This window comes from Patiria miniata, unplaced genomic scaffold (genome assembly GCF_015706575.1).
Source record: "Patiria miniata isolate m_02_andy unplaced genomic scaffold, ASM1570657v1 HiC_scaffold_3, whole genome shotgun sequence".
Classification (NCBI taxonomy): Eukaryota; Metazoa; Echinodermata; class Asteroidea; order Valvatida; family Asterinidae; genus Patiria; species Patiria miniata.
The window spans coordinates 5,356,931-5,370,942 of NW_024037069.1; the positions used below are offsets into that span (position 1 = coordinate 5,356,931).

Genomic DNA, 14,012 nt, shown 5'->3' on the forward strand with positions numbered 1-14,012 from the left:
GCAATTGATTACACACATATGAATGGGTACAAGCCTGCTAGACTGGTTCCCTGACCTTATAATTCCATGACGTCTATAAATTGCTCCATTTCATCTTAAGTACAGGCATGCAACTGGGAAATCACAAAAAAAGAGGAAATTCAAATTTTTCCAAGACTTTGTACAGTGTTTTTCTATTTTCAATGGCACACATGGGAAGTAAAAAAAGAGGAAATCAGCTGATCCGAGGAAAAGTTGCATGCCTGTAAGTAGGGTCAGGGTAACAGACTACAGGAACATGATTGTGTTTCTTGGGTTTTCCAGCATTCACGAACACAAAACTTCAAACGAGTCAGTGTAACAATATTTGCTATAAATAGTGACCCCCAAATCCATCCATTTCTCAAAATTCTAGCAAGATGTTGTACATTCCCTTTTAATACTAACAGCTTTATATTTCTCAGTGACTGACCTGCTCAGCTTTCAGCGTGAGCTCGATGAAGATCTGCTGGAGCTTCTCGTTGACGAAGTTGATACAAAACTGCTCGAAGCCGTTTACTTGGAAGATCTCAAAGCCGTAGATGTCCAAGACGCCGATATTGATCTCCTCGCGATCCTTCTGCATGGCCTGGTTGATAGACTGAAAGACGAGAACAAAAAAAAAAGTTTTTGGGGGCAGGTTCGATCGACTCTTTGTCCAAGATTGGATTTGAACTTTGGTTCCCGTGATGTAGCCGGTCCCAATCCCAGGCAACCACTGTCGAGTTGCCGTAGCGATAGAGGGCGCATCAACAAGATGATTCTGGATTGGTCTTGGAAAGTTTGGCAGTTGGACTCCAGCAATTCGTAAGTGACAGGGGAGGCACAGTAACAAAGGAATGCCTTTGTAACAGTTTCCTTGAATAGCTTGTAACTTGACTTGAGACTGAGCGACTTGTGAGGACTTGTGAGAACCTGTGATGAGTGTGAGGACTTATGAGGATTTGTGAGGACTTCCTGTGGACTTGTGAGGATTTCTGAGGACTTCTCACGGACTTGTGAGGATTTCTGAGGACCTTGCATGTGCCTGTGAGGATTTGTGAGAACTTGAGATGGACTTGTGAGGTTTTGAGTACTGGTGAGGTTTGAGGACTTTGACAGATCTGTGAGGACTTGTGAGGTGTGACATATTTGTGAGAAGTTGTGAGGACTTGTGATGGCTTTTGAGAACTTGAGGACCTGTGAGGACTAGTGAGGACTTGAGGTGATTTGTGAGGACTTGTGAGGACTTATGAGGAATTGTGAGGACTTATGAGGACTTTTGAATACCCTACGAGGATTTGTGAAAACTTGTGGTGGACTCGTAAGGACTCATAAGGATGAGTGAGGACTTGCAATGATTGAGAGGAGTTGCGATGGACTTTTGAGGATTCATGAGGATTTGTGACAGATTTTTGAGGACATGTGATGGACTCGACTACAACCTTGACTTCACAGCAAGGATTTGAGGATTGGTGAGGACTTGTGAGGACCTGTAAAGGACTTCTGCACATCCACGAGGAGTCGTGAGGTCTTGTGAGGATTTGTGAGGATTTGTGAGGACTTACAAAATCTCATCTATCCTACCTCTACTAGGAAGTCAAAGACCCTAGCATGGACGGCTTTGGCTAAGGCATCCCTGGTGTAAGCGGCTTGCTCCGTGTTGAGCGTGATGGATTCTGTCTGTCCTCCCCATTTGCTGTCCATCTGTCTGTCTGTGTGAGGACTTATGAGGACCTGTCACGGCTTGTGAGGATTTGTGAGGACCTATCAGTATTTTTGAGGACATGAGGGGATTTGTGAGGACATGTGAGGACTTGTGAGGGGATTTGTGAGGACATGTGAGGACTTGTGAGGACTCATAAGGCTGTGTGAGGACTTGTGAGGATTGTGAGGACTTGTGGTGAACATGATGATTAGTGAGGACTTACAAAATCTCATCTATCCTACCTCTACTAGGAAGTCAAAGACCCTAGCGTGGACGGCTTTGGCTAAGGCATCCCTGGTGTAAGCGGCTTGCTCTGTGTTGAGCGTGACCTTGATGGATTCTGTCTGTCCTCCCCATTTGCTGTCCATCTGTCGGCTGATCAGTTTGGATCGCAGGAGCTCTTTGTCCACACCAAAAAGATAGGCAGGGAAGTCCAGGACTATTGGAAAATGTACAAATTTGTGATCAGAGTTTGAAATTGAATCAGTCGCAAGGCAATCACAAATCAATTGCAAGGCAATCATAAGTTAATCACAAGGCAATCACAAGGCAATCACAAGGCAATCACAAGTCAATCACAAGTCAATCACAAGGCAGTCACAAGGCAATCACAAGGCAATCACAAATCAATTTGGAACGAGTCAGGTTACAAATATCAGGACATGACCTGTGATGACTTGCGATTGTAGAGTGATAAGTTGTGATAGACTTGTGGTGGCTTATGATTGACTTATGATGATCTGTGATTGACCTGTGCTTGACTTGTGATAACTATAGTGATCAGCTTGCTTGTGACTCTGCCAGCATGCTCTTATATAGCAGCCGCTACTTTATGCTATTTGAAAAGTCTAAAAGTGTGTGGCCACCCTCCAAACATATATTAAGCTTAATACTGACGGCTACCAGCAGAAACCACACCCCAAAATAATAATAATGATAATAACTTGGTGCGTATGGCGCTTTATACCAAAGGTCTCAAAGCACTTTACAATTATTATCCCTGTTCATCAGGCCATGAGACCAGTTTCTGCAGCAGCTCGAGATCAGCACGTTCTGGTCTCTACCTTCACAGGTACCCATTTATACTCCTGGGTGGAGAGAGGCAATTGTAGTAAAGTGTCTTGCTCAAGAACACAAGCACCATGTTCCCCGTCAGGGTTCTAACATATGAACTACGGCACCCGAGTCAAACATTACAACCATTGCACCACAGCACTCCAAATGGGAAAGGAGGGGGTCGCGACCCTTCAGTCCCACCCTCCCCTATAGTGAAAAACATGCATTTTTGTGCAGGAATGGACACCTTTTGGAACCATGGAAGCAACATGGTCCACTCTACAAAGTTTGGGTCCAAAGTGCAACACTGGTTTCCTGTCCCTATTACCTTGGTACTTTGCCAATAAAAAATCATTAAAGCCGACCTCAGGTCGACTTTGCAACGACACAGAACAGTCAGCGACTGACTTTTTAGGATCAGGCTGCACCTGAACTACAAATGTTGGGAATAACTTAGTCGGCTTTTTTTTGCGACCTGAGCGGAACTGCGATGATATTAAAGATGATCGGCATCAGTTGGCGCTGATAGAAATTAACAGTTGCAAGAGTAGAGAGTTCCAACTTCTGCGACGTGTTCCCAACAGGCGGGAATCATCATCACAGTTGTGTCGCTAATCGGCGTGCGGCAAAAACGGATGAATGAACAGATGTGCCCGTGGACGGTCGTGTGATTGTTATCAACATGCTTTAACCATACTTTGTATAAACATGACTCTCTACGCTGTGGAATCCTTGTTTCATCATGGGTGACATGAGCATGGTTGCGCTTACAAGTATTTTGTGTCAAGATGCCGCTCGTTCCACGAGAATCACACAGTTTCTCAGTTTTTCGGAACATGACTTATCTGCTTGATGCCGACAGTTACGCGGCACAAGCAATTCACAGGTCGACCCCAGGGTGGCTTAAGAATGACATCAAATGAGTTGAGTAGGTAGCTCGCTAATTGTAATCACTCTTGGAGGACGACTGCATTAAAGCTATAGTCCATCATTTGCAACTATCCAAAAAGTAACTGACGTAATTATTGTTGACAAACATACTTGGTTGAAAGATAGTAAGGGGACTAAACTCCCTGTGAAAGTATTCTCTCTGGCAAGCTGTCATTTTGAAAAAATCAACGAAAGAAGGCCTTTCCATTAAGACGCACTGTTGGAAATATCCGTTAGTAGTTCGTTTTTTTTATTCCGCAAAGCGCGCGCAAGCATTGGCACGATGCACACGCGCGTGCGGCTGCTATAATTTCGTCGGATCAGTGCGCGACATCGCGTAGCTACAATCGGCTCAGTGAGAACGTGTCTCGGACGCTGAATTCAGGCCCAATTCAAAACATGATTCAGCAACTTTTGATTTGAAATCGAGATCCTAGAATGCTGTTTCTCTCAAAATATACAGCTGAAGCTGAGCTGAAACTTCATCAGGTTAGTTGTTCAGTACCCTTCTTTAGATTTTTTTTACACTTTTGTTGCTTCAAACAAACAAAATGCACAAATTACAAATGATGGACTATACCTTTAAGGAGTGCATCAGATTTATGAAATCGTAGACGTCAGATGTAACAGGGACAGAAAAAAAGGGGACCAACATTTTACAGAATGACCCACATGCAAAACCACTCTTTGTGTGACCAGTCCTACGAATCATCTAATCAACACGATGATAAAATAACTAACATTGATAAATCTTATCATTCAGTCATTCATGCATGTGCGTATATCTATGGTTTTGTAATAAAAGGAATATGTGTGCTACACACAACACGGACAACAGTACAGCACAATTTTGTTGGTTGCTTTTGTTTACCAACATGCTCTACACTAAACTTGAAGAAATGTTCACCAGAATTTACTTTGAAACGGACAACAGCACACCACAATTTTGCTGAATACTTTTGTTACCAAACATGCTCTACACTAAACTTGATGAAATTTTCACCGGAATTTATGCTATTTCAGAATTTCAGGACAAAAGTCACCCCAGAGGAAAACCACAGAGAAAGGAAAGAAAGAAACTGTGGTTTTAAGAGAGATACAAATAGAAACAATTTTTTGTTTGGAGTGTAAGTGCAAAACTAAATTTGTAAAAATGTCGTGATTCCGAACAGTAAGCACTTACCATGCACATTCCCATCTTATATGCAGGAAATAAAACAAGTTTCAGATAAAATTGATCAATGTTTCGATAGCGTTGCAAGGGCCTAATTTTAAAGGAAAACCCACCAATAGTTTTGATAAATTAATGCTTGAATGTTTAAAAACAAAACAGTTTTATAACGAAAGGAAAACGAGTACTTGACATATTAAGGTTGTAGAAACAAAATCAGAAATAATTCGGGAAATTTTTCAAACTTTAACAGATAAGATTTCAAAACAAAGTATGCAGTGTGTATCAAAAAAATGCTAACAACATAGGACAGAATGCCAGACGCAGAATGTTTAACCAACATAAATAATACAGGTATGGTTTAAAAAATACGCCTTTCCACTTTAAAATGACACATCAAACGTCCAAATCTGATAATATTTGACAGAGTTATGAGTTATTTTCCAAGAGAGGTCAAATTGACCATGGGACCAAGTTTTGCCTCTGCGTGGATATTTGCCCGGCCTACCAAAAAAATGTGTTTAGCGATTAAACACAATTTTAAACACTGTCTTCAAACAGCAATAAGCGAAAGTCATAATTTCCAGACGTGTCCCTGTCATTTTCCCCGTACTCACAGTCTTCCTGCGCCACTACTGCGTAATTTCCCTGCTCTTTGAACTGGATGTTGCCAAGATGGAGTATCGCGGCGACGCAATTGAGAACGCTGGACTGGTCGTCCTCCGATATACCGATGACTGACATTGCACTCTGGGAAGGGTACACACACCACAAAAGTTGAAAGGACAACGAAATACAATTTTTAAAAGTTTAATTCTTAACATTATCAATTTGAATATTGTCGAAAGGAAAAATAGTGTATTGTCACAATAATAATAATAACAACAAACGTGGTGTTTTTTATAGCGTTATATACAAAAGATCTCAAAGTGCTTCGCCTTTATTACCCCTGTTCATCAGGCGTGATTGAGATCAGCATAATCTGGTCTCTACCACTCACCGATACCCTTTTATACTCAGGGTAGAGAGAAGCAGTTGTAGTAAAGTGTCTTGCCCAAGAACACAAGCACCATGTTCCCCGTCAGCGTTCGAACCCACATAATAATAATAATAATACCGAAGTCTTATATAACGCACGTATCTACCAACAATTAAGTACTCAAGGCGCTGGAAATTATGTCTATTACTAGAGACAGGTAAATGAAGTACATGAGAAATATGAGAACCATATGTACCTTTGTAATGGTTTACAAGGTGCTGCGGTGCATTAAGCAGCCACTGCCAGAAACACCGGGGCAAACCCCTTCTCTTAGCGATAAGTGTCACTGGGTTCTTTAACGTGCATTACACAGCACACGGGACCTACGGCTTCACGTCCCATCCGAAGGACGAAGCAATAATGGTAAAGCGCCTTGCTCAGGAGCGCAAGCACCATGTTCCCACGGTCAGGATTCGAACCCATGTACCACGGCACACGAGTCGAACACCATAACCATTGGACCACAGCACCCCACATACATACCATGGCACACATAACCACTCTTCTGAGTAGTTACAGCCAGATTCACACTCTTGAATCTGTTTGACCTACACCCCCATCTTTAGTAGTCTAGCTCCGCCCCCAATTTGGCCCTCTAGTGACAAGGTCTGTCTTACCATAGTGTCGTTGAATTCCATGGCGTCGTTCATGCCGTCTACTTGGAACGTTCCACTTTGGTTCAGGTAGTAATAGTAGTCTGGGTTCGTCAGACCAAAACCCTCTGAACAGAAAAAAAAAGTTAACAAAAAATATTCGGTATTTAATTACGATTCAAAGAACAAATGATATAACCACTGTTTTCTATGGGATACAAGTTAAATTTCTTAAAATAGAAAAGACAAAGAAGAAATTTTGCAAAATTATGGTACTGAGAATACATTTCAAAGTTTCAAATGATGCCATGTTGTGAATCGGGTCAGGTTGACCAGGCAAATGGACCCGAAACATTGTAGATAAACTGAATCCGGACCAAAACCAATCTGAACGCCCCTAATCCGACCCGAACCGACACGACAAAAATTCAAGCCCAAACCGACCCGAAACCGAACCAACCAAGTTCAACCAACCCGAGTTTATCAACCGACAAGAAATTCTTAAATATTACCATGGAATTTTCCAAGATTTGTTCACGTGCGCCACGTTAGACAACACTCGGCCCATTTTGTGCCCAATTTCGACATTTTGACTTTCGGACTAAATTCCAAGACACTGAAATTTTCCACAAAGGTTCAACAGCAAGCAGTACTATCAAGGTAAAAGTAATAACTGAATGACTTTGAAGTTTGCCAACAAAGAAGTTTGGCAACACTGCATGAGGAAAGTCAGGGGAGATGTCGAAGTGTGCCACGTTTAAAAACACCACAACCTATTCACAAGATGATGTTTAATTGGAATAAAAAAAACAATTCTTCAAACTTTTTACGGACCTTTCATTTCGGCATCGGCCCCCTTCAGGAGCTGGTAGAAGATATGGAAGTTACGCTCGCTCGTTTTCTGGGTGATGACCCGTGATTTCTCCAACAAGAAGTTGGAGATCTTCCCACCATCGGGCTCACCCCCTCTGCTGAACTGTATCTCCACATATTTGCCCTGGGGGAGGAAGAGAAGAAGATGTATTAGATGGTATTGACTTTATGATCATAAAAAAAGGTATCTGCATGCTCTACTGAAAAGTCAAATCATACTTTTTTATGGGGGACAACTTTCTTTTTTAATATTTCTGAAAATCCAATTCACAACTTTTAAGAGAAAATAACAGGTTTCTTCTTTAACTCTAACGTACCTGAATCCATCAAAATCCACACACCTTTTTCGGAGGATTTTGGTGGATTCAGGATACCTCCATATTGAAACAGTTGGGGGATTTTTGATGGATTCAGGACAGTAAGCCTAGCGGTACTGCAGGATTTTGATGGATTCAGGATACCTCCACATTGAACAAGTTGGGGGATTTTGATGGATTCAGGACAGTAAGCCTAGCGGTACTGCAGGATTTTGATGGATTCAGGATACCTCCGTATTGAGCAGTTGGGGGACTTTGATGGATTCAGGATCACAACAGTTTACCTCCTTGGCCATTTGTTTGGTGTGTACGAGGTATATGTACTACACTGGTGGATTTTGATGGACTCAATGGTGGATTCTGATGGACTCAGGACACCAACTTTTTTTTGCATGACATAATTCGTGGATTTTTTGTGGATTCGGGATACTTTCTAGTAAAAGTGCTCCCGGGGTTAGGGTTACATATTTCTTTAAAAAATTTATAATGAACAATGTTCCAAACTGTTGTAGCTCAGGTGTAACTTGATCCTGAACAGTAAACCACTGACTGTTTTGTGTCGTCATAAGGTATGCTTTAAATAATGAGAAAAACACAGCAGCTGCAATATCTTCACAAGAACAATTTGAAAGAGGTTAAGGAATGCTGAAAGTTGTTTTGTTTTTTATATTTTTTTTATTGTAGAGTAGACCCATATATATCATAATGTCAAAGTCCCATTCTTTTGTAATTGTGCGTTTATATGTTTATAAAACTGAAATTCATCGAGTAATTTGTTGGTTGCAAGCGCATAATTGAAATCAACAGTCGTCGGGTTCTTCGTAAAATGAGAAAATTTGTGACGTAATAAACAGGACTCGTTTATACTACGCTGCATCAGGAGTCCTGTTTATTACGTCACGATTTACTATGTTTGTTTGCTGCCCCCAACGACGACTTTTACACAAATTGCACGTTCGGGTCGAAACAGGACCTGAAAAACAGCTCTCAAAAGTACCTTTTGTACTCATTTCATGACAGACACAATAGTCGTTTTTATTTCATCACACCTTAGGCTACATACATGTATACCCGAAAAATGACGGAAATGTCTTCGAGCATTCCACAGCCTCTTTAACAGATAAACGAATGACTTACGAAACGGCTGGAGTTGTTGTTGCGGACCGTCTTGGCGTTCCCGAATGCCTCAAGGAGAGGATTTGATTGGATGATGATGTCTTTGACGTGTTGCACCTTGGCCCCGCCTCCCGACACCTTCGCGATGTATCCCATGATGTATTTGGCCGCGACGGTCTTACCGGCACCACTCTCTCCACTAAAGACGACATAAGAACCACGGAAAATGTGAAAATAAAGTGAACGATGTCACGTTTAATGTTACAACATCTCACCCACAGATTCTGTATCTTGATTGGCCATTTGCTATTTTTGCTATCTTGCTGTGCACGGCCAAAAAGACTCTATGCATAGCAACCAGAGTACAACACGCATAGCAACCGATATTGTGTGCGAATGCATACGAGCGTGAAAGTTGTCCGTACTCTTCCCAAGTGCTAGCGCTACAGATCTGGGTTCCAACATTTTGTGAAGGGGTAGTCGGGAAAGTGCAAGTCCATTTTCAAGTGATTTTGTATTGAAATTGAAATACTTCTTAATTGTATTTAGATAAAATTAGTAAGTTATCGCTTAGAATCAAGCAGAATCTGTGGGTGTGGCGTTACTAAGCAAATATTGACTGCTACATGTACAGCCTGTCTCCAAAAAAATGTTACAATCAAAGAAAAAAGACCAGGCTTTCCAATACTTTTTGTTTCATCTCATTTGCTTTTGTCAATCCAGAGATAACTCCAGTTTACTGCGGAACATAAAAATCGAGTTTGTTTCTTTTGCCAAGTTGCAATCTTTTGTGAGCTTCAAGGCAGCATGGCACAGTACTCGAAACAACTCTGCCCATGCGTAAAAGTGGCACAAAATCGATTTTGGTGTATTGCACTAAATTGATTATATCTCTGAATTGACAAAAGCAAATAAGATCAAACAAACACTATTGGAAAGCCCAGTCTTTGCTCTTTAATATTATGCCAAGTAAGAATGACTTATTTTGAAATTTCATATTTAACCAATTTTTTTTCTGATTGTACCATTTTTTTTAGACAGGCTGTATAACTCATGGTGTAGTAAAACTAGCCTCCCTCGGTGATCCATGGAGCATTCTATTTTCTCTCGGCTTCGCCTCGGGAAAAATAGAATGCTTCATAGATCACCTCAGGAGGCTAGTTTTACTTCACCACTCAAAGCAGTCAATATTTGTATACAAGCTCTAAAAACGTTTAGTTTCTGGTTTTTCGAGGGGGGGGGGGGAGGGGAACATGCTTTCTGGGTGGGGGCTAAAGATCATCTTACCATTGGGGGTTCATATCGGACGATCTTGGTCATAATCAAACACTAGGTGACCCTCTTCGTTGCGACAAATCTGCCAACAAACTTGTGCTTTTGTCAACAGGATGACAATTGTATCGAAAACAACCCAAAACAACTCCCCCCTCCATCCTTTAATAATAATAATAATAATTTGGGAGGCTAATCATCCTTACTCGCAGCTGGTATGCTGAATTGCGAAGGACGCGGCTACAACGTGGTCGGGCCGCTGGCACGTAAAGGCGCCTATGGCTGCAGGCCACATCGACCCATATGTGACCACGGAGCACAGCCTGAGATCGAAAGTGTTTGATTTTTCCGGAGGGAGGAAAACCGGAGGGCCCGGAGAAAAACCCACGTGGCACAGGAGAGAACCAACGCACAACTCTACTCACATGCAATCCGCGGCCAGGATTCGAACCGTGGTCACCTTGGTGAGAGGCGAGCGCTTTACGCACAAGCCACCCATGCTACCCTTTAGTGACGCCTATGGAAACACCTATTTTTATTTCGGAGGTGGGGGGGGGGGGGGCCCTAGATATGCCACTGATCATGAATATGGAAATAATTTGACACCTCACCTGATAATCACGCATTGGTTTTCATACTCTATTAACATGTTACGATACATGTTATCCGTCAAGGCGTAGATATGTGGAGGGTTCTCGTATGAAGCCTAAAACAAACACAACAAAAAAATCGACAATTTTTACATCTTGAGAAATATCAATCGCCCAGTTTCCAAATGTTCATCCTCAATTTGTTTTTAAACTTGCAGCCCGATATCATACATGGGAATTTTCACTTAACTGTTCACGTAAGCATCAATTTCTTGGATAACATTGAAAATTAATAAATAGCTTCATTCGATTTCGGCCCCTATTTTGAAACTTTCAAAATCAACTCACGGCTTTTTTTTTTTCAATTATAAGGGAACAGTGAAATTTTGAGGAATACCCTAGTTTTTACTGTTTTATTGTTAGGCCAAAAAAAAAATAAAAAATCGGTCTCTGGTCAGACCGAAGTTCCGGAATTTTTGGTGGCTTTTTTTTTTTTTAAGCTTGTATTGTACAGACAAGGTGGGTACTATTTTGCTTTTTTGTGTCCTCATTATACATTGGTGTCCTCCATAATTTGCCTTGGTGCCCTTTATCATTTTCCTTGGTGCAATTTCCCCATTCCTTGGTGCTCCTTGGTACAAACATTTGAGGAGGCGCGGCAATAGAGGGCGCTGTTGTAGCTTCCGTGTTAATTAGAAAAAAAAAAGAAGGTTGACACGCATGATTAAAATTGACGCGCGCTGACCAGAGACCGAGTATTTTTTTTTTTGGCCTTACATGTATGTCTAGATCTGAAATGCAAATTTAAAGGGACATTACGTCCTGAAATGCACCCTATTGGGCTACAAAACGCGTTTTAAACAAAATTATGTTTATTGGAAATAGCATTATAAGGATCCACACAACCATCCTTTAAAAACGGGGCGCTTTTGTGTTTATATTCCTGCGAGAACCAGTCTAGAACAAATTTTGGGGGTCAACATTTTGACTCTCAAAAATTGAGCTGTTGAGTGCTAGTCGTGAATCCCAGAGTTGTAACAAGTCACTGATTTTTGTGACTCAAGTCAAGTCGAGTCATTTTAAAGCAGTGACTCAAGTCGAGTCGAGTCATTTTAAAGAAGCGACACGAGTCGAGTCGAGTCATTAGGTCAAGAAGGTTGAGTCGAGTGGAGACAAGGTCATTTGCTCGTAGCTGCTGAGTGCTACATGTAGTTGTGAATCCCAGAGTTGCAACAAGTCACTGATTTTTGTGACTCAAGTCCAGTCGAGTCATTTTAAAGCAGTGACTTGAGTCGAGTCGAGTCATTTGAAAGAAGTGACACGAGTCGAGTTGAGTCGAGTCATTAGGTCAAGAAGGTCGAGTCGAGTCATTAGGTCAAGAAGGTCGAGTCGAGTCATTAGGTCAAAAAGGTCGAGTCGAGTCGAGTCATTAGGTCAAAAAGGTCGAGTTGAGTCGAGTCATTAGGTCAAAAAGGTCGAGTCGAGTCGAGTCATTAGGTCAAAAAGGTCGAGTCGAGTCGAGTCACTTGAGGTCATATGCTTGTAGTGTCTAGAGTCGAGTCAAGTCAGTTACCCAGTCGAGTCGAGTCACCAAAAATTGTGACTCGAATCGGACTCGAGTCGAGTCATTGACTCAAGTCATTACAACTCTGGTGCATCCTGCCGCACACTGGTTTGCATTCTGCAGACGTGCGAGCAACAACATTTGTGTATTAGTGCTGTGTGTATTACACTGTATGTGACAAACACACAACACAGCTCGAAATATGTATGCCACAAAATGTCCACCGTGTCCGATGTAAACCAGTTATTTTGGTCTTTTCTCAAGAACGGTAAGACATTAGGTTAATTTCCTTTCAATCAGACCTTTAAAATAGGATAAGTAAACAATCCAAAACATAAGATTTTCGGGGAATCAGGCCTTGATGCCCCTTTAAGCTTTGTACATGTAATTTGAGCATGATAACAGGAAGAATATAATCGGATTGGATCTAGGTTTCGTGTTGAGAACTTGGAAAGTCTGGCCGCAAATACAAATCACAGTTGCTATTTTGTTTCCTTGAACTACTGTTGTTACGTGTAACTAATGCCTACTTTCTGTTTGCAATCGGATATGGCAGGATTTCTGGGGTTTTCCCAATTCACTTTCTTTTTTAACCATGTTAACCCTAGCCCAAACGTTCGCTCGTACCCCCCGCCCTGCAAACAGGACGCTGGGATACTCTGATGAATTCATGCTCTGATTGGTTGGATTTTATGTCACAAGTGACCTGCGCGTCATCAAGGTCATGACTCTGCAAGGTTTGAAACGGCCGTTAAGACTGATTCATTACTCTTGTATTCCAGTTTAGAGATGTTTTTTTCTCGTTGAAAAGCGTAATAATGTAGGAAATTCTGTAAAACTTATCTGTGTTGTAAATTTACAATTCCTGTCACTCGCTCAGGCTCCGTTTCGAATCACGAACGGTCGGATTGCATTATGCGACGCTCAAAATTTTGTCCACATGGTCCGCAATGAAACAGAAATCACATCCGGTATAGAATGTGCGCAATTCTATGGGAAGTTTTCGGATAGCATTTGCGCACATTGTCTAACTGCGGTCTTGAACAGCTGCAGCCAGATGCTTTATACATAGGTCATAGGCCACTTCCTTCACAAGATTCTGTGAAGCTCATCAGAGTATCCCAGCGTACTGTTTGCAGGGCGGGGGGTACGAGCGAAGCCCAAACGTTGACTGAAGAAAACAACAAAATGTTTGCTTGTTTACCGCTCCCTGATACATGTCCAGCTCCTTGTCAGTGAAGTATGGCATCTGCTTAAAGGGGTTGATGGAGATTAGTACGGGGCCGATGTACGTCTGGACGATTGTATACGGTTCAGGAAAAGTTATTTAAAATAGACTCTCCGCACATTTTAAGAGTGAGTAGGGGCCCGTGTGGTCTAGCGGTGGAGCACAGGATTCATGATCGTGAGATTGTGGGTTCGAGCCCCGCCCACGTATGTTTCAGCCGCCCATTTAGTCTGCGCGCATGCGCACTCAAAATATAAAATACTGATAATCAGCAAACATGGATGCCTGCAGTCGCAGTTTGACCCACTGAAGTATTTCCTTTTGCAAACCTTAGCGCAAAAAACAGAGAGTATTTGATGCATTTTTTTTTGTTTTTCCGTGTCGTGTAGTACGAAAGTATTGGGTCACAAATTCAAAACAGGCGACAGTTTAAAGGATAATTTTTTCAGTTTTGCCGAGTAATTGTAAACTTGTCTTCACTGAAAAATGGAAAAGGATGAGCACTTTTGTTGCTTCAAATGAACAAAATGCACAAATTACAAATGATGGACTATATCT

General features: G+C 41.7%; 1 protein-coding gene across 1 annotated transcript in view; it reads right to left on the bottom strand.

The window, feature by feature from the left end:
- The window catches only part of LOC119737638 (unconventional myosin-Ie-like), a 61,367-nt gene that overhangs the window by 36,075 nt on the left and 11,280 nt on the right, over positions 1–14,012 (bottom strand). Inside the window, exons 3-10 of the mRNA XM_038212109.1 lie at positions 13,431–13,520; positions 10,684–10,778; positions 8,822–8,999; positions 7,329–7,491; positions 6,519–6,622; positions 5,480–5,612; positions 1,948–2,144; positions 452–619 (exon numbers count right to left, since the gene is read on the bottom strand). Of these exons, the coding sequence (XP_038068037.1) occupies positions 452–619; positions 1,948–2,144; positions 5,480–5,612; positions 6,519–6,622; positions 7,329–7,491; positions 8,822–8,999; positions 10,684–10,778; positions 13,431–13,520 (1,128 nt within the window). The remainder of the gene's footprint in view (positions 1–451; positions 620–1,947; positions 2,145–5,479; positions 5,613–6,518; positions 6,623–7,328; positions 7,492–8,821; positions 9,000–10,683; positions 10,779–13,430; positions 13,521–14,012) is intronic.